The sequence below is a fragment of the Magnolia sinica genome, chromosome 17 (assembly GCF_029962835.1).
Source record: "Magnolia sinica isolate HGM2019 chromosome 17, MsV1, whole genome shotgun sequence".
NCBI classification, from domain to species: domain Eukaryota; kingdom Viridiplantae; phylum Streptophyta; class Magnoliopsida; order Magnoliales; family Magnoliaceae; genus Magnolia; species Magnolia sinica.
This window is the reverse complement of record NC_080589.1, coordinates 7,706,620-7,728,583: the sequence shown is the minus strand read 5'-3', so window position 1 is coordinate 7,728,583 and position 21,964 is coordinate 7,706,620. Positions and strand designations below refer to the sequence as shown.

The 21,964-nt window shown below is 39.5% G+C and overlaps 1 protein-coding gene across 1 annotated transcript; it reads left to right on the top strand.

The window, feature by feature from the left end:
• The first annotated feature begins 1,669 nt into the window (after window positions 1–1,669).
• On the top strand, window positions 1,670–19,343 carry LOC131230717 (uncharacterized). Its single transcript, XM_058226653.1, has 3 exons — window positions 1,670–1,879; window positions 4,471–4,571; window positions 18,215–19,343. The coding sequence occupies exons 1-3, from the start codon at window positions 1,775–1,777 to the stop codon at window positions 18,897–18,899; spliced, it is 891 nt and encodes a 296-aa protein (XP_058082636.1). The 5' UTR covers window positions 1,670–1,774; the 3' UTR covers window positions 18,900–19,343.
• The last annotated feature ends 2,621 nt before the right edge of the window (window positions 19,344–21,964 follow it).

Genomic DNA, 21,964 nt, shown 5'->3' with positions numbered 1-21,964 from the left:
CCAGCCAATCCGCTTCCGGCCAGGGGACGCGGATTTCGGACCCGGATTTCCTGCGAAAGCCTTTCGCAGGAATTTCCTGTGCTGAGAACTCAGGTGGGGCCCACTGTGATGATTTTGAGAAATCCTCTCCATTCATCCGTTTTGCGAGTTCATTTTAGGACATGAGACCAAAAATGAACCGTACCCAATTCTAAAGTAGGTCGAAAGTGTGAGAATTGAATTTCGACAGTTAAAATATTCGTGGGCCACACAAGTTTTGAATCATTCTAATATTTGTTTTTTTGAGTTCATCCCAGTAGGAATGACGCTATTAATGGTATGGATGGCGTGTATACATCACTGTAGAATCCGGGGAGGTTTCAACGGTAAGAATTTCCCTAACTACCTTTTCCTTTAGTACGGCCCACTTGAGTTGTGGATCCTTCTCAATTTTGGTCTCACAGTCTAAAATGAGCTCAAAAAACGGATGGACAGGGTGGATTCCATACAAACATCACGGTGGGCCCCATCTGAGTTCCCAGTGCAGGAACTTCCTGCGAATGGCTTTCGCAGGATATCCGCATGGTGACAGGGACAGGTGGCGCGACTTCTGTGGAGCAACTATGATGTATTTGTCACATCCACGCCGTTCATCCGTTTTCCAAGGCTCATTTTATGGCATGAGATGAAAAATGAAGCATATCCAAATTCTAGCGTACGTAACAAATACATCATTCGGCAGGGGTTGAACGCCTACTATTGGAAACTTCTTGGGAGCCACGGAAGTGGATCGAGCTTCATTCAGGTCCGTGTGATCTCACGAACAGATCGGATTGAGAATAAATAACATGGCGGGCCTTAGGAAAGTTTTAACGTTGGGCGTCTTATCCCCACTGTTTACTACGGTTTAGTCTACTTGAACTCTAGATATGCTTCAATTTTGGGCTCCTGCTTTAAAATGATCTGAAAAAACGAATGGACGGCTTGGATGAAATTAATACATTAAGGTGGCCCCACGGAGTCCTGACCCACGTGGCAATACTGAGTGTTGGGGTCACCAGGCAATCTTCGTCCCTCTCTCTCATTGGAGAAATGCTCCAGTGCTCTTAGAGCACTGTAAGTTGTAGTACTTGTAGTTTCACTGGGTGAATTATACTAACCAATCCATTAATCCATACCGTTCATCAGGTCCAATGCACATAAAATCATATACCAACATGCAAACATAACTCGAATATAACAAATCTTAACCGTTTGATCAGTGGCCTTTAATATGGATGGTCAATTTTTTTAACAAAAATAGTTCCAATAAACAATTTGATCCATCTACTTGTCAGGACCCATCATGGATTTCTCATGATCCCAAAGAACCAATTTTAATAGGCAATCTCAATCGTGGATTGGAAAAGGTATGGATATGAAAATAAGGCCAAAATCAAGTACGGATTGGATCATCCGATCATTAAAATGCAATTTTTAGTCCACGAAGAGGGTTATGAACATAATAGACAGTTCAGATTGATCGATTGAAGTGTCCATGTGAACAGATACAACTAGGAGTACCATAAGTAATAATGCTCACAGTGCACTGGAGCATTTCTCACTATCCTAATACCAAAAGTAGGAAAAATGACGTTTGTACCAAAACGAGAGGGTATAAATATCACTAGCCTTTTAAAGAAGATAGAAAGGCGTTTCTCCTCTCTCTCTCTCTCTCTCTAACTCCCCTTACAAAAACGTTTTTTTCTTTTTTTTTTTCTTTTTCTTTTTTGTTTTGTTTGAAGAGGAGTAAGAAATGGGATCTGAAGCGAGTTCATCTCCATCAGGAAAACGAAGTAGAGATCCGGAAGATGAAATCTATCTCGACAATCTTCACTCCCACAAACGGTATCTGAGCGAGGTATTTTTCTCTCATTTTCATCTCTCTGTGAATTTTTTGGGCTTTTTTTTTTTAAAAAAATTTTAAAATACTTTTGGGGTTGTTTGATTCTTGGGTTTCTATTTTCTTCGGTTGAAGTGATGGATTTTGATGCGGTTTCTTCGAAAAATGGGGATTTGGGGTTGTTGGGTTTTTTTTTTTTTTAATTTATTTATTTAATAAATTTATTTAAAGATGTATTTTTATGGGATTTTTGTTTTTTGTTTTTTGAATTGGGTTGTGGTTTTCGAGGGATTTTGATTTTTTCCCTTTTTGGCGATGAATTTAATTAATTTATTTGTTTGTTTTACAAATAGGTAGAAATTAATTGGGGTCGTTTGGATGCCTATAAATGTTTTAAGTGGTAAATGATTTACAGGTTTACAGGTAAAAAGGTGGGATTTCATTTACATGCTCTCCATTTACAGCCTAACATCTATATTTTGAAAGATTGGCTCTCCATTTACAGGACCTAGACAATTTACGGGCTATCCAAACACAGACAATCATTTACCTGTAAATCATCTACAGCCTAACAGGACAGGCTGTAAATGGTTTACACCTGTAAATCATTTGGGAGCTTGTAAATGGAGGTAAGCTGGAAATGGAATGGGAGGTAAATGAATTGAGAGTAAATGGCTTCCTCATTTGTGTTTGCATGGTAGTAAATGAAATGCATTTGAAATCTAAATATTCTGTTTGGATGGGAGCAAATGGGAGGAATTGGAATGCATTGGAAAATTTCAATATATTCACAGGAACATATGCGATATCCACAATCAGCTTTAATATCCCAAATTATTGTACATATGTGATATTTAAAAGAATGATTGTAATATGCTCATTGAAATATATACTTTAGCCAAAAAATGAGGAAATTTCGAGTTCGGGTGGGCTACAAGCATAAGGATCACAAACAAGCAACTTGCCAACATTTTTTAACCGTCCATTTAGATGGCCAACCTTTGGACGGATTGGGTTATTCTATTGGTGTGAATTTAGTAATGTGGCCAATAATTGGATTGTTTCGGGGTATCATCAGTGTGCCATGTGTATGGCGGACATGTGCGTAGCGACACCTTTGTTTACTCGTGCACTCTCCAAGGGATCTCAAAAAGGCATTTCACCCCATTTACTTCCAAATTCTCCTTCACGAAGAGGATTTCATTTACAGGCCCATTTACTCACATTTCATTTCATTTCCATGCATTACTCACATCCAAACACACCTCAAATTACATTTTCCTTCATTTACTCCCAATTCCCCCATTTACTCCCATCCAAACAGCTCTTATAGGGGCCATTTGGATGGGAGTAAATGGAGGTAAATAGGTGTAATTGAGAGTAAATGAAGGTAAACGGCATTTGAGGTGTGTTTGGATGGGAGTAAATGCATGTAAATGGAATGAAATGTGAGTAAATGTGCATGTAAATGAAATCCTCTCGATGAGAGAGGATTTGGAAGTAAATGGGGTGAACTGGCCTTTTGAGCTCTTTTGGAGAGTCACACGTGTAAACAAAGGTGCCACTATGCACATGTCCCTCACACATGTATCATGCTAATGGTACTTCGAAATAATCCAATGATTGACTACATCACTAAAATCACACCAAAAGAATGATCCAAACCATCCAAAGGATGGCCATATAAATGGACGGTTAAAAAAGTTGGTAAGTTGCTTGTTTGTGATTCTTACATTTGTGGCTTACCTGAGGCTCAAAATTTCCTCATTTTTTGCTAAAGTATGTATTTCAATGGGCTTATTACAATCATTCTATTAAATATTGCATATGTACACTAAGTTAGGATATTAAAGTTGATTCGGGATGTTGCATATATTCTTGCGATTATATTGAAAAATTCAAATGTATTCCAATTCCTCCCATTTACTCTCATCCAAACAGAATATTTGGATTTCAAATGCATTTCATTTACTCCCATCCAAACACAACTATGTAAGCCATTTACTCCCAATTCATTCACCTCCAATTCCATTTCCTATTTACCTCCAATTACAAGCTCCCAAATGAGCCCAAATGAAATGGGGGTAAATGCTGTAAATCATTTATTGGCAAAAAAGGTTATTCAAACGCAGAGTGTAAATCATTTACAACTTGCCCCATCTATAGACATCCAAATGACCCCTAAGTTCTGTTGCGTCAGGATGGGAAAATAGTTTCATGTGTGCCGAATATTACAAGTTGGGCCTGGGGTTAGCTGATCCAGGCCTTTGAATTTATTGGCCCAATCATGGATGGTGGACTCCCCTTAGCTCTTCCAGATTGAAAGATCCTAGCCATCAAATGTCTAGCTTTTTTTTTTTTTTTTTTAAATTTTTATCTGGACTGTTGCTATTATAGGCCATTGATTGAAGGGTTAGGTTCTTTCACATTTTGGGATTTTCCAGGTCATCCCCATCCACATTATGGCCCATCAGTTCAACTGCTTTGATCGCCTAATAATTGCTTCCACTTGTATGAGCTGTTGGTGCTTTGGAATTTTATAGTTCTTCTTCTTCTTCTTCTTCTTTATTTTGGGCTGATGAGATTTTTTGGGTTTTTTTCAATTGTAGATAATGGCGTCGAGTTTGAATGGATTGACGGTTGGCGATTCAATGTCTGAAAATCTGATGGAGTCCCCAGCAAGATCAGAAGGCATGAATTATTACCCCAGGTTTGATTTTTCCACCTTACATTTTTTTTTTAAAAATTTTAAAATTCCATTTTTTTTTTATTGATTTTGGATTTTAATATGATATTGATAAGATTAGGGAATTGTTTTAGTTAAAGCAACAGTGATGAGTTTCAGATGAATCATCGTTGGTTTTTTTTTTTTTTGCCCTTTATCTTTGTAATGTTGCTTATAGAAATGAGAAAAGATCACCGACAACCCATTGCATGTGAATTTCACATGCAATCCATCCCAGATGTTAATGTATGACATATGTGGGACATCCGATTGTAGCATAAGGTGGGCCCCGCCATGAAGATCGCTTGTCATGAAATTCGGTTTGGTACACTCATCAGGTTGGCCATACCAGATGAAAACAATGCATGGTTTTAGATTAGACCAATTCTAATCCAACTTACATGTGTTGCTTGCCTGATTAGAAAAACTCGACATGTTGGGTTGGGTTGCATTTGAAAGGCACATGTGATGGGTTTAGGTGATCATTCCTTCATGATAAAAATGGAGCATTTTCGGCCTGTTTGGATGCATCGTCAAAAGGGGTGTTTGACCCCTAAATGTTGTTTTGAGCCAAACCTCTTTTCGTGTTGTGTGTTTAGATGCATTTTCGCAAACCCCATATATATGATCCCCATTCGTAGAAATAGGTGATAACTAGGCCAGTTGTCGAAAATTGATTTACGGGAAATTAACTGACAAAGTCAATATGCACTTGCTTTTGCAGACGTTGTTTCCAAACGGGTCCTTAGGGAGCCCATTAGTTCGAATTCTCTTTCATTTTCATTCACCGTCTATCAGGAAGATTTACTTGGATTCATTAACTTCTAAGCAAAACTAGCTGATCGAAGATGATGTAGAAGGAGAGATTTTTTATGAGCTTTGCTATGCTCATGCACGTGTACAGGGCAGCTCATGTACACGCTAGGATGTTAGTAGGATCAAATCTGTCAAACCTACCATATATTGCTGTATAGTTATTTAGGAAACAGATCTGTAAATAGGAGATATTATGCTGTCATTAGGGGATATAGATGCTGCTGTAATTATGAGATATTATGCTGTAATTAGGGGATATAGATGTTGTTGTGCTGTAATTAGTGGATACTGTAATTAAGGGATATATTGTAATTAGGGAAAATGATTTTTATATAAGAAAAGGACCACTCGATTGAGGGTCATTGAGCAAATCTGACATGGTATCAAAGCCACTCTCTGCTGACAGTTTAGAGTCCTTTTGAAAAAGTCTGCCTTTCTTCATTGACAATTGCCCATTATATAGGTAGATTACAAGCTATTTAGGGAAGAAATACAAGTTGATCTTCAGCCCCTACCATATATACATCTATCTAAATATACTGTACAGCTAATATATCCTAATTAAGGAAGGAATAAATCTGTATAACTGTCATATCAGTCAAAGCTGTAGATATTAGCTGTAAATCTGCTATTAGCTGTAAATCTGCTGTAGATATTAGCTGTAAATCTGTAAAGCTGTAAATCTGTAAAGCTCTAAATCTGCTGTGTAGATTGATATTTCCTTTGACATCCCCCCTCAAATTGATGCTGGTAAATCGACAAGCATCAATTTGCTAACGAGAAAATGATGGCGCTGACGTGGCATGGATTTTGTGAAGATATCAGCGATTTGCAAAGTTGTGGAGATATGTGGAAGAGTGATGACTTGATGATCATAGGCTTCCTTGATTGAGTGACAGTCAACCTCGATGTGCTTGGTGCGTTCGTGATAGACTGGGTTTGCGGCAATTTGGATGGCACTAGTGTTGTCAGCATGGAGTGGAGTAGGATGTACGGGAATGAAATTGAGCTCTGTGAGGAGACCACGCAGCCAAATGATCTCGGAGCATGCTGCAGACATGGCTCGGTACTCGGCTTCAGTAGATGATTTGGAGACGTGGTCCTGCTTCTTGCATTTCCAAGAGATAAGGGCATCACCAAGAAACATACACCAGCCGGTAGTAGATTTCCTGGTGTCTGGGCAGCCAGCCCAGTCAGCGTCACTATAGGCTTGTAGCTGAAGTGAAGAACCGGAAGGGAAGAATAAGCCACGAGTAGGTGTCCCAAGAATGTAGCGAATTATGCGGCGACTGCAGATAGATGGAGATGCCTCGGTGCTTGCATGAATTTGCTGACGGTATGAACAGCATAAGAGATGTCTGGTCGGGTAATGGTTAGATAGATAAGACTACCAACCAACTTCCGATAGGTAGTAGGATCCTCAAGAAGCTCCCCTTCGTCACGTCGATATTTCACATTAAGTTCCATGGGGGTGTCAACCGAAGTAGTGTTGGTGAGACCGGCTAGCTGAACCAGATCTTGACTATACTTGTGCTGATGCAAGAGGAGACCGTGCGGCTGATGATGCACCTCTAAACCCAAGAAATAGGTGAGCTGGCCAAGATCTTTCATGTGAAATGTAGAATTCAACAAAGTCTGAACCGCAGAGATTGCCTCCAAGTCAGAGCCAGTGATGACGATATCGTCCACATAAACAAGGAGGACGACGATACCTGTGGATGTCCTTTGTAGAAAAAGAGAGGAGTCATACTGACTTTGAGTGAAAGAAAAACTAAGCAAAGTGGATCGAAACTTCTCAAACCATACTCTTGGTGCCTGCTTCAAACCATACAAAGAACGTTTCAGTTTGCAAACATCACAGCTTTACAGATTTACAGCAGATTTACAGCTAATATCTACAGCAGATTTACAGCTAATAGCAGATTTACAGCTAATATCTATAGCTTTGACTGATATGACAGTTATACAGATTTATTACTTCGTCTTTGGAATGAAGGAAATAAATCCATGTGAAACGACTATAGTCGTCAATAAAAGTGACAAAGTATTTGTAATTAGCATGCGAAGTGACTGGTGCCATACCCCATACATCACTATGTATCAGATCGAAAGGTTTGACAACATGCGGTGTGTGAAAAGGAAAGGGTAGAGTTTTACTTTTGCCAAGTCTGCAAGAATTGCAATCAAACTGAACAACACTAAGAGATGGTGTTTCATTATTCCCAAGAAAACCAGATTTCAATAAAGCATGAAGTACATTAGAGTTTGGATGTCCGAGACGTTTATGCCACGCTCGGTAATCAACATGAGCAGAATTACAAGCGACAAAAGGCAAAGAAAAAGAAGACAAAGGAAATTGAAGAGGAAAAAGACGTCCCACTTTAGGCCCCCTCGCGATCATCCGCCCTGACTGTTGATCCTGCATAACACAACCAGATTTAGAAAACTCTACTTTACAATCATTATCAACTAACTGACCGACAGACACAAGATTGGTGGTAAGACCGGGAGATACGAAGACATCAGTGAGAGAGGAGGAAACATCACCAGTGGCCGTGATAGGTAAATGATTGCCATCAGCAGTATGAATTTTGAGATTTCCAAAATATTTGTTTACATTGGTAAGAGAAGCAGCATTGTTTGTCATATGATGGGAAGCCCCGGAATCAAAGTACCAAGGAGATGATGTAGTGAAGGGTTTACCTGAGAGTCCTAAAGCTGAAAATGCAGAAATGATCATTTGTTGAATCATGTCAGGGGTCACGGGTTGGACTGAAACGGGAGCAGAAGCAGGAGCACTTTGTGTTGTATTCACCAAACTACCCGCACTAGAAGAGCCAATTGAGACAGTATATGCTGTCTCCGATTTCTTGGGGGGTCGAGTTGGGCATTCCTTGATGATATGGCCATCCTTTTTGCAATAGTTGCAGAATTTTCGGGGACAGTTTGCAGCATAATGACCAAATCCCTTGCAACAGAAGCACTGAACAGTGCTCATATCCCTGCTTCGTGGCCTGCCTTGTGCTGCATAGGCTACAGGAACAGATGTAGATCGTCGTTGTTCCATGGTGGTTTGAGTGAGAAGGCGCTGTTCCTCGCGAAGAAGATCATTTAGGCATGTATCCAAGGAGGGGACAGATTCTCGGTTCATAAGATTGGATCTGGTGCCTTCAAATTCAGACCTTAGTTTCATTAGAAATTGATCCCTCTGAGTAGTTTCATGGACAGATTGAACAGAACTAAGACCTTCGGATGGTAAGTCAGCATAAACTATATCAGTGTATTCAGCCCAAAGATTAGTGAATTTAGAGTAAAAATCAGAGATAGACTATCCTGTTGGAGAGTGGCCAATTCATGTTCAAGCTGGAAACGACGAGCAGTGTTTTGTTGACTGTAGACCTTCTTCAGGTATGTCCACATCTGAGTTGCAGTCTGAGAAGATCGAAGGTTCAAGATGATGTTGGGTTCAACGGATCCCAAAATCCATGCCATAACTTGTGCGTCCTTGACTTCCCACTTGGCGTGTCGGTCTTTGTCTTTGTCTTTGTCAGGAGCTAGGTTACTGCCATCAACATGTCCCCACAGCTCCTTACCTTTGACGAAAATCCTGAAATGAAACGCCCAAGCAGAGTAGTTCTTGCCATTGAAACGAATCAAAGAAACATCAGACTTATCGGAAGACATGAGGTCAACAGAACTAGAACAAGAATAACCGAGACTAAGAAACTTGAGAGCACGAGACAAATGGAAATTTAGAGCTATAGCTCTGATACCATGACAGTTTAGAGTCCTTTTGAAAAAGTCTGCCTTTCTTCATTGACAATTGCCCATTATATAAGTAGATTACAAGCTATTTAGGGAAGAAATACAAGCTGATCTTCAGCCCCTACCATATATACATCTATCTAAATATACTGTACAACTAATATATCCTAATTAAGGAAGGAATAAATCTGTATAACTGTCATATCAGTCAAAGCTGTAGATATTAGCTGTAAATCTGCTATTAGCTGTAAATCTGCTGTAAATCTGTAAATCTGTAAATCTGTAAAGCTGTAAATCTGTAAATCTGTAAAGCTGTAAATCTGCTGTGTAGATTGATATTTCTTTTGACATCTGCAACCTTGTCTTTGGTCCAATTTTTGTGGTTCTAGGCTCTGGTTTTTTGGGTGTGGGTTCTGGTTTGCAGTTTTTTTGGTACATTTCGAGAGATTCTAGTTATGGCTAACAACTCCAACTCAGAAGTCTTTCAAACTCGGTTTACAGGGAAGAATTATGCTGCCTGGGAGTTTCAGTTTCGACTTTTTGTCATGGGAAAGGAGTTGTGGGGTTATGTTGATGGGAGTGATCCAGCACCTACCGATCCTATAACATTGGTTCAATGGAAGGTGAAAGATGCTCTCGTGATGACTTGGATTCTTGGGTCTATTGATCCACTGCTTATACTCAATTTAAGGCCGCACAAGACGGCTAAATCGATGTGGGAGTACTTGAAAAAGGTCTATCATCACGATCATTCCACCCGGCAATTTCAGTTGGAAACTGATCTTGCTGCCTATTCCCAAGGTACACTCTCTGTTCAGGAATATTCCTTTGGTTTTTAGAATCTTTGGGCTGAGTTTTCTGACATTGTGTATGCCGACGTGTCGGCCGAGTCCCTCTTTGCTGTTCAAGCAGTCTATGAAGTTAGCAAAAGAGACCAGTTTTTAACGAAACTAAGGCCAAAATTCGAGTCTATTCGCTTCAACCTGATGCACAGGGATCCTTCACCATCTCTTGACGTGTGTTTTGGAGCACTTCTTCGAGAGGAACATCTTCTTACTCAATTTTCACTTCCGCAAGAGAATGTTGTCGCATACGCTGTTCAAGGCAAATGGAGGGTTCGAGACATGCGTATAGTTCAGTGCTACAGTTGCAAAGATTATGGGCATATTGCTGCCCATTGTGCTAAAAAGTTCTGTAGCTACTATAAACAGAAGGGGCACATCATCAAAGAATGCCCAACATGTCCTCAAAACCGACCCGTGAATGCTTATCATGCTATTGCTACTGGCCACACTTCAGATGGGGTAACCAACACTCAAAGTCTTGCTCCAGCATCATCTTCCACTGCTGCTACACCTTCCCTTTCACCAGAAATGGTGCAGCAAATGATTATATCGGTATTTTCCACTTTAGGGCTGCAAGGTAAGGGTACTATACATACTATACCCTCTCAATCTTGGCTTGTTGACTCTGCTGCATCTAATCACATGACTAGTTCTCCTAATATGCTTAGCAATGTTCGTAAGTACACTGGTTCTTTTAATATTCAAGTTGCTAATGGCCATCGTTTACCGATTACCGGGGTTGGTGATATCGCACCATCACTTACTAATATTTTTGTATCACTTGGACTTTCTACGAGTCTTATCTCGGTTGGACAATTAGTGGATGATAATTATAATGTTCAGTTTTCTCGTGATGGTTATCATGTGTAAGATCTGGTGTTGGAGAGGACAATAGCGAAGGGGCCTAAAGTTGGGAGACTGTTTCCATTATACTTTTCCATTCCTAGTATCATTTCTTTAGCTTGTACTACTGTCTGTTATAATTGTGAAGTATGGCACAAACGTTTAAGTCATCCAAACAATGTTTTTTTTAATCTCATTTGCTGAATTCTGGTTCGTTGGGAAAAAAGATTCTTCTTTGCCTCATGCTTTGTCTTTTGATTGTTTTACGTGTAAAATCGGAAAAAGTAAGATTCTTCCCTTCCCTTCTTCAGGGAGTAGGGCAAAGAATTGCTTTGACCTTGTTCATAGTGATGTATGGGGCATTACTCCTGTCATTTTTCATGCTCATTATAAATATTTTGTGACATTCATAGATGACCATACTCGGCATACTTGGGTATATTTTCTGCGCTATAAGTCTGAAGTCTTTGCTGCTTTCAAATAATTTCTAGCATATGTTGAGAATCAATTTACCACTAGCATTAAGACTTTACGATCTGATTCTGGTGGAGAATATGTCTCATGAATTTCTTGAGTTTCTTCATCACAAAGGAATTGTTTCTCACCGCTCGTGTCCTTATACGCCTTAACAGAATGGCGTGGCTGAGCGCAAAAATCGACATTTGTTAGATGTTGCTAGGACCCTGTTATTTGCATCTTCTGTTCCTCCTAAATTTTGGGTTGAAACTTTAGCTACAACAGTATATTTGATTAATAGGTTGCCTTTTAAAGTGCTAAATTTCAACTCTCCATAATATTGTCTGCATAAACAACACCCTAACTTTCTTGACTTGTACACTTTTGGTTGTGTCTGTTTTGTGCATATACCTCCGCATCAACGTCACAAACTCTCTGTTCAATCTGTGAAATGTGTCTTTATGGGATATAACTTATCTCAAAAAGGATTTGTGTGCTATGATGCTTCTTCCAATAAATTTCATATATCTTGTAATGTCGTTTTCTTTGAGCATCAATATTTCTTTCCTAGTTCTATTACATCATCTCCTACAGTTTCTGTTCTTTCTCACTTTGATAATTTGATGTGCCCTTTTGAACGGTTCAAGCCCGGTTTTGTGTATAAACGCCGTCGACCATCTCTACCCCTTCTTGAGCTTGATCTGTCACTTGATCCTGTTTTGCATCCTCCTCGACGATCTGGCCGTACTTCTCATCAATCGAATAGGTATGGTTTCCCTCATACCTCCTTCACGGCTACCTTATCAACTGTGTCGATTCCCAATTCTTACTCACAAGCTGATAAACATGAGTGTTGGAGAAAGGCTATGCAGGAAGAACTTCAAGCTCTTCAAGAAAATCAAACTTGGGACATGGTCCCTTGTCCTTCTCATGTCAAGCTAATTGGGTGAAAGTAAGTTTTTTCTGTGAAACTTCGGCTTGATGGGTCTGTAGACCGTTATAAGGCTCGTTTGGTTGCTCTTGGTAACCGCCAGGAGTATGGGATTGACTATGAGGAGACCTTTGCTCCTGTCGCTAAAATGACCATTGTGCGTACTATTATTACCATTGCAACCTCTCAGGGATGGTTCCTTTGCCAGATGGATGTGAATAACGCATTTCTTCACGGTGATTTATAGGAAGATGTTTACATGACACCCCCTCCTGGCCTCTACTCGTCGTTGACATCGAACGTGTGTAAGCTGAAGCGCTCTCTGTATGGTTTGAAACAGTCTTCCCGGGCTTGGTTTGGTAAGTTCCGGGCTACTTTGCTTTGATTTTTTTCATCCATAGCCAGTATGATTCTTCGTTGTTTCTTCGTATGACTTCTGTTGGTATCGCTCTTCTTCTGGTTTATGTCGACGACATTGTTATCATTGGGACTGATTCTGCCCTTATTGATCAATTCAAGCAGGATTTTCATGATTCATTCCATATGAAGGATCTTGGTCTTCTCCGGTATTTCCTCGGTTTGGAAGTTCAGTCCGATTCCTCCGGGGTTTTCTTGCATCAGCATAAATACACGGAGGACTTGATTTCTTTGTCTGGCTTGCAGGACTCCTCTTTAGTGGATACCCCTTTGGAAGTGAATTTCAAGTATCGACGTGAGGAGGGGGATCTCCTTTCTGATCCCATGGTGTTTCGACAGTTAGATGGTAGTCTCAATTATCTCACTATTACACGGCCTGATATCTCCGTTGCTGTCCAGCAAGTCAGTCAATTTATGTAGTCTCCTCGCCACCTTCTCTTGTCGCAGTCCGCCGAATCATTCGATATCTCTGGGGTTCCTCTCACCGTGACTTGTTCTTCTCTACTGGTACTCCTCTTCGCCTTGTGGCTTTTAGTGATGCTGACTGGGCAGGATGTCCTGATACTCGCCGGTCTGTCACCGGGTGGTGTATGTTTCTTGGTGATTCACTTATCTCTTGAAAGAGTAAGAAACAGGATCGTGTTTCCAAATCTTCAACCGAGTTCGAGTACCGTGCCATGTCGGCAGCCTGCTTGGAGATTATGTGGCTCCGTGGCTTGCTGAAATAGGTTTTCCTTAGTCTACTCCCACTCCTCTTCATGCTGATAATATGAGTGCTATTTAGATCGCTACCAATCCTGTCGTTCACGAGCGTATCAAACATATCAAGGTGGACTGCCATTCTATTCGGGAAGTTGTTGATACTCGGGTTATCTCTCTTCCACACGTCTCAAGCGACCTTCAGATAGCGGACGTCTTCACCAAAGCTATGACATGACTACGTCATCAGTTTCTTGTTGGCAAATTGATGCTTCTTGATCGACCAGCATTAATTTTTTTTTTTTGGGGGGGGGATGTTAGTAGGATCAAATCAGTCAAACCTACCATATATTGTTGTATAGTTATTTAGGAAACAGATCTGTAATTAGGGGATATAGATGCTGCTGTAATTAGGAGATATTATGCTGTAATTAGGGGATATAGATGCTGCTGTAATTAGGAGATATTATGCTGTAATTAGGGGATATAGATGCTGCTACAATTATGAGATATTATGCTGTAATTAGGGGATATAGATGCTGTTGTGCTGTAATTAGGGGATACTGTAATTAAGGGATATATTGTAATTAGGGAAAATGATTTCGATATAAGAAAAGGACCACTCGATTGAGGGACATTGAGCAAATCTGACACAGGATACGTGCCCGCATAGCATGTAAGTACAAGATCCCACACTATATAAATGCCCTGAACCAATAATCAGGTCTATTGACAAATAAGGTGGTTTACATTTTATGAAACAATTGTAGGCTAGGGTTTTCTAAGTTGACCTCCTATTTCTAACGTTGTGGCCCACCTGATGAGTGGACCAGCCTGATTTTTTCCAAGATCATCAAGGTTGGGCCCACTTGGTGGCCAGCTTGGATATTTTACCTTCCACCATGTGCGTGGTGGTGTGGTCTCTTTTTTTTTTTTTTTTTTTAAAGAAAACTAATCAAGAGAAAGGAATTGATATTTGGAGCCGTAAAATTGTTAGTAAATATTTCCATAATGGTGGAGAGAACTCTCCCCTTAACTCTTAACTTTATTTTTGTTTTGGCCCCCCTCTTTCTCATGTTTAAGTCCATTGTCAATGTAATGGCTAGGCACTGTTATCTAAGCAAGTAGAAAATAGGAAAATTACACTTATATTAACTAGAGAAGACTTGATAACCTATGGTCTAACTGAAGCTATGGCCCTTGATAGAGAGGAATGTTGGAAAAGGATTTGCGCAGTCACCCCCAATTAGTTGGGATAAGGAATTAGATGATGATGATGATTAACTGACTCTTTAAAAAAAGATGAAGATGATTAAATGAAAATGAAGGCCTGTGACCTTGGGATGTCCTGATATCTAGAATGGTTGGAGAATCTAATGGGAGAGCCTCAAGATGCTAGAGGCGGGGCTGTTTCTCCCAATCTTTGTTCAAGCAAATGGCCAAAGGTATCACCAGTTGCTTGTTCTTTTGTTCTCCTAATCGTAGTTAAAAAGCTTGAAGAAAAACTAGACTTGAACCAACCAGGTTTCAGCAAGACTTGAAAAACTCAATCTAGTCGCAATTCGGTTAGAACTCGAGAGAAACTCTATTCAACTTGAAACTCAGCAAAATTCGAAAAGGAGAGAAACTCTATTCGACTCGAAGAAACTCAGCAAAATTTGAAAATAACTCGATAAAACTCAACCCAATTAGGCGCAATTTCACAATAATTTATATATTATTATTTACATTTTCTTAAATATTAAACAGTGTTTTAAATAGTGAATGGTGTGTAGCACATCGTTTACTTCTCTGAAGCATAAGGCATAAGCTACAGTGTTTAGTGTAAGCCACATGCTACTTCTGAATTTTTAATTAAAGTTGAGCTTGTTGCATAAAAAATTATGATATTTTGCACCAAATTAGACTGACTAATAATGAAATTTCATGATATCTAGTACAGCCAAACACAATATATAATAGGAAAAATAGGGCAGAGATTTTTTTTTTTTTGAAAGTTAGCGAAAAATATATTAAAGGAAAGGAGATATACAAAAAGGAGAATCTGCTGAGGGGGCAGAGATTCCTGAGAAAATAGGGCAGAGATTAACTATAAAGATGAAGAAAGAGCAACTAAACAGGTTTAATTCTGTTACGTTTATTGATTTTACTAAAATCACTGAAAAGATTAACTAATTTTTATTGAAAAATAGAAAAATGTAACATGCCATTGAAAATGTAAATTGATTTTTTGTTTTAATGAAAATTAACTTGTAGTGTAAGCTATGTAGTGCGTAGCTAATATAAATTAACATGTAGCATAGGCTACATGCAACTTAAGCTATTTTCATGAGCTACGTAACGCTAAGGTTGAGCTACGCTACGTAGCGTAAGCTACATGCTACATAGCGTAGCTTTTTAAAACACTGATATTAAATAATACTAAAAAAAAAAACTCAACAAGGAAAAAAAAAACCCATGATACTTTTTGAGTCAACTCAATTGGGTTTCAAGTTGGATTGAGTTTTCGTGTTTTTAAACTATGCTCCTAACTCTGAATGCAAAACCCATTCGAGTGGTAGAGGAGGGGATAAATGATTAAAAGGGAGGGAAAAAGACGAACAAAATAGAATTTTGGAGCATTGCCGTTGAAGCATTTTGATGAAGGCCAACGCATTTTCTCACCCCTACTTGAAGAGCCATATGCCTTTCTTCACTCTTCCTCGTGGGATTGCTCCTTGAGTTTGTTTCTGCAATGTGCTGAGTGCAGAGCTATGTGAGGGTTTTGGCATGAAAAGGGGACTGACTAAAATCTTGAAATCTAGATGCATCAAAATCTAGATTTGAAGATGGTTTTCTGCAACAAAATGACATGATTTTTCTAAATATGGTTATGAAATTTCATTTGTTTTAGTGTTGTCTAGGGAAGGTCTGGAACCAAGATGTCCCATGTCGGTTATGTATCGGCCGTAACGGCCGATACGTAACGTTAACGGTGGGGTCTGTTACGCGATACGGGGGCGTAACGGGCGATGCCCCGATTTTGCTACCGTAACGGCCGTTATGGGCCCTGAGTGTGTTACGTTGACACTTAGTTCAATCCAATGATCTAAACCGTTCATTATTTTCAATACACATTTTGTGGATTACCATGCAAATATTATACCAACCTGACTAATAACAACTATTTAATGAATGGCCTCTAATATGGATGGTTGTGATTGTTTAAACGAAATGGGTCCAATCAAAAGTGTGATCCATCTATTTGTAATTAGGGCTCATTGTGGAGTTTTATGATTTTAAAGAACCACTTTTAATTTGTCAGGCAATCATAACTATCCTATTCATGGCTGGGAAAGGAGATGGTTATTGGAAATAAGGGCAGATAAATGATGGACCGGATCATTTGATCAATGTGATTTTTGCATGGTAGTCAATGGAATATGTTCTAGACTTGATAGACGGTATAGATCAATCAATTAAACTAAGAAAACCAATGCAACTAAGAATGCTATAACTTACTGTGCTTCCGGAGCATGGAGTATATCTTAGGGATTTTTACTGCAAAATGCATAAGGAATCTATTTTTAACCAAATATTGATAATTGAAAATGATAGGGAGGTGCTTTTTGAGAAATGAAATTATAAGAATAACTCCATTTATTTGTTTTCTTTAATAAAGAATGAAACTAGAAATTTGTGGGGCCCAACGTAGTATGTGTACCCATCAAACCGTATGCACCACACCAAGGAGATAATATTTGGTCAATCAAACCATTAAATGGGCTAAACTTGTATTGAGATATTTTGAATGGTGTACGTTATTCTTTTCGGATTGACCCATCTTATGATTGGATTTTCCATATATATTAGTGTGCATTTGCTAGATGAGTTGGATGTGAGACATATATCATGTGGGCCCTACAACTTTTGATTCTCTACTTTGTTATAAAGAAAAAGCAAAGGCAGGTAATAATGTAATTTTTCCTCTTAAAAAGAACTAATTGGGAATAGTGGTTCTTGGAGGCACTATTTGGTAAAACCCCAATCCTTGTGGAATTTTGTAGTAAAAATTGTTAATAAAGCCACACACATGTAATTATAGTATAATTACACTCATATCCTATGATTCATTTAATTCTAGTTGTACTAAAAAGATTTCATAATACCTAGTTTATAGGGAATTTTACTGAATTTTACAAAATAATACCTCACTAATATGATATTTACATCTGGTACTTTCTAAATTAAGTTTTCATTAAGCTACCTTATTAATCAAGTTACTACAATGACAAAAATGCCCACCAATTAATGATGCTGCTTAAGAAGAATTAAATAGGCACATGGAGCTAAATGTCACTAATGGGGAGTTATCATAAAAGAAAATTCCTAAAAATGAAACCATACTTCTGGGTACTGCACATGCCACTGTGTTGATTGGGAAGGTTGAGGCGGACGATGTCACCATGATTAGTGTGTTTTGAAGTTCCCAATTGCATTTGCATGCAAGGAAACACCTGAAGGTTTTAAGACTCGGACGATGACTCGTCTGAGTCTTAACTCAGACTCAGTCTGACCCAAGCCGGTTCAACACCTCTACTCAGAATTTAAATAGGGGGTGACTCGCCACTAAACTCAGGACCAAATGAGTCGATCTGATTGGCTTGTTAACAACCGATGTGGAGGTATTTTGCCCAAAGATGTGAGATACTTTGGTTAGGAAGTTCATACCCAGTTGGGCCAAGGCGGTCACATCAACTTTTTTATTTTTTATTTTGTACTTATCTGATTGAAGGGATGAGATCTCATCACACTACTCACCAATTGTCTTTTTTTTTTTCTTCCTTTTCCTTTCTTTTGTACTTTTTGGATTGAAGGGACGAGATCTCATCACAGTACTCACCAATGTCAGAAGATTCAGATGATTCTCGATACTGTGACAACCCGCTAAACACTTCCATGGCCCAACCTGACAGCCTCAGTACTTTCATCGGTCCGGTTTCACCTCACAGGCATCAGAGACTGCTTGCCGGGTACTCTTCACCGCCGCCTACCCATTCATACCCTTCATTCGGCTGCACTCCAACTTCAACGGCTTGTTCTCAGCCTCGCCAACGCGGTTCAGACTCAGAAGGCCGTTTCCCATCATCGCCCAGCGACATATGCCACTCGGCCGACCTGAGGCGAGCTGCACTCCTGCGTTCAGTGCAGATGAGAGTGCAGCCACATGGCCCGCCAGCCTATGAATTGCCATACAGTTCGGAGCAAGAGACCATGCAGAATATAGACCACGCTGAAGATCCTCCCTGCCCATACGTGAAACCTTTAGTTGATGAGAGGGACTACCAGAGCTCGCGGCAGGTTCCAAGCATGCTCCTTGACGAGTGTTCCACAATGGGCCTGTCAGAATCTGGGGCCCGGCGTGAAAAATGTTACAGGATGATGAATTTCAATCTTAAAGGGGAGGAATCCGGGGAAGACGTTTTTGGAGGAAATGGGCCGGGAAGAATGAGTCTAGTGTCCTCTAGGAGATCTGTGCTGCGAGGGAGTGCTTCGAAATAACCGAGCAAATGCTTCCTCAAAGATGGCGACAGTTCTTCGCAGGACTGATGTATGTCAAACAATGCCAAATTCCAAAAAAATGTTTTATAGGCAGAAGAAGAATGCTAATCCCAAACACCCATCGTCAAGTGCCAAACATAAACAGAACACATGCCGGCATGGCCCATTTGCGGGCGCCATCCGGGATGTTAACTGAATGTTCCAAATTTTAATTGCAATGCACATCGTGGGGACCACTTTTTGAACGGCCTGGATCTCATTTGGGATGCATTTTGTCCTTCAGCACTGGAAGATGGGTTTAGCATTCTTCGCATCCTGTATTTTATAAAGGGTCGGCGTACGTGTTCATTCCTAATGTGTAAAGGTTGTGATTTTGTAGCATTTGGAGTGAAAATATCGTAGATCTTTGTGAAAGCTGTTTGTGGAATCATTTTGAGGACCCCAGTGATCAGGTGTCCCTATTTGGGTGAAAATGGAAAAGGCCCACCCCACTGATCAGGTGGGCCTAGCTGTCATTTGCTAAACGTTTCCTACAACATTCGTTGGGGTGCTAGTAGGCTAAATGGGCTGGGATGGGCCAGGTCTGATCTGTTCAATCTGAGCCGATGAGCTAAATAACTGGGCTAGGATGGGCTTTGCCTGCGGCGTGAGCATCTAGATTCGATAAGGTGAGCCAGCCGGGAAATCGCATTGGACCAGCCTCTTGGCCTGGTCGCTAAATTCCTGTTGGCTGCAGGGACTGTTGATGTCCGTCTCACATCCACGCCATCGATCCATCAGTTTCGCCAGCTCATGCGCAGGAGAGGCCAAAAGTGGGCCCTTACACAGGGACCATAGAAGTTCTGGAGCTGGCTGATATTTGTGTTTTCTGCTGCATTATTTTGGGCCACACTTTCATGACACGACGATTGATCTTGACGTGTTGTGTGCTTGTTGGATTGTTAAAGAACACATATTGCAGAGTTTTGGTTAGATGACTTTGATGACTGCATTCAATCATGTCATTGTATTTTGATTTTAAAAAAATAAAATAAAGAGCTGTGAATTGATTGTCAAGATGGTCTGTGTGCTTGTTGGGTCATTAAAGACCACATCATGGAGTGTTTTGGTTAGAAGGCTTTGATGTTGCATTAAATCATGTCATTGTATTTTGATTTTAAAAAAATATATTAAAAAGCTGTGAATTGATTGTCAAGAGGGCAACAGGATGCTTGTCTCTGTCTATTGGCATAAAAGAATCTTTAAGAATCTTTGTGAGAATTTGTCTGGTGAATGGAGAGAGAAATCTGAGTTTTTAGGGGATTGAGGGCAAAACTGGTAATGTATTTCATCAAGTGGTCGTGAGTGATGATGTGCATTGGTTCTTAGAATAAAAGAGCATGACGTATGCGATGTGTATTAAGGATTGATAAGGTTGTAAAAGACAGTGTTTGGCCCAAAGGAGTTTGTTATTTTGTAGGAGTCGAACATGCTAGGGTGGATAGTGTTAATAACGTGAGATCAAATGGTTTATTTTGCCACAAGTTGTTGAATTATTTGGACTCCAGTTATTGGTATTCAACAAGCCTCATATTGTAAGAATTGCTCATATGTTGTACTCTTGACTTAGAGGAAGGATTACAATGATGCATTAGGTTCCATGCCTAGGTTTAACATTTTAGGCCCATAATCTTGCATCATCTAGTTTACCACCCTATCAATTGGATAAAGTTAAGCATGTTGTTTATGCTTTAAGTGATGGTTTTTTTTTTTTTTTTTTGGATCCTTACTATTGCTCCGGTGGTACACTTTGTGGAGTTTCAACACCTGGTCAAGGGTTCGAGTGTTCGTAGGTGGTGAAATCCCACTATGGCCTGAGTGTGTGGGGGTGTATGCTTGTTAAAAAAAAAGAAAAAAAAAGAGCTTTCTTGTGATGTAAGCTTTCTTTCTTTCTTTCTTTCTTTTTTTTTTTTTTTTAAAAAAAAAAAAAAATTTTATTTTTATTTTTATGTGAGCTTTGAATCTTTCTTGTTATAGTTATTCTCATAATCTCCTCAAATTAATTATATTCCTTTATTCCATTAAGGTCATGGTGTAAATTGTTGTAGTTAGTGCCCTCGAAAACTAATGAGCACTTTGATCCACCAGTCATGTGGATGTGATAGGGTCAATTTTAGCCATTGATATTGATAACTATGGGTCCTCTTGAACTTATATCTTATACCTTAGATAAATTTAGGGTTACGTTAATCTTATATTTTGTGGGTTATGTGAGGAGTACGTGGTACATTCTCTGGCCTTGAAAACTTGAGATTTGACACAGTGGCCACTGACTGAGAGAGTTGTATTTTATGGATCTTAGTACCCTAAAGAGTCATGATTGACACGGATGCTTGGGAGGCATCTCTGAACATCATTGATGAAGATTTATGGCTATCTTGTGTGAGGGGATTGATTTGGGCAAGGATGGAAAGTCTCTACCATCAGGAGTCGACTTGGTGCTAGTTGTACCTTTAGCCTTGAGTGTGTCCTGAATATATGATCTTGCTTTGGATATTTAGACACTTACAAGAGTGGATTAAAATTCAAGTCGATAGTCTAAGGGCCATTAGCATAGACTCTGATCATGAGATCAAGGATGATGATGCACATTAGTTGACTAATCCTTACACCTAAGGGCATATGAGGATCTTAGATTTTGACTAGGCGGCTTTGGCCCACTTTACGTGATTTTCTAGAGGTCATTGAAAGTGGGTGGTGTTTGGTATATCCATTACGGTTTATTAATCCTTCCATGAGCCAATAAGAAATTCACAAGGTTTACTATGGGCTTATTTAGTTCTAGATTTGATTAGATCAAAGACTTATCAAATGATTTTTCTTCTTAGCCCAATATTTAGAATGTTTTAATCAGCTTTAAAAAGATTTTGAATCATTAAGGTTTTTTCAAACCGTTAAAATTGTTTTGATCTCACTTAATGATAATATGATGGTTGATTGCTTTATTAGCATGGGATTTGGATCTATGATGGATGGCATAGACAGTGAAAAGATTTAATAATAGGTATGAGTATGTGTGAGAAGGA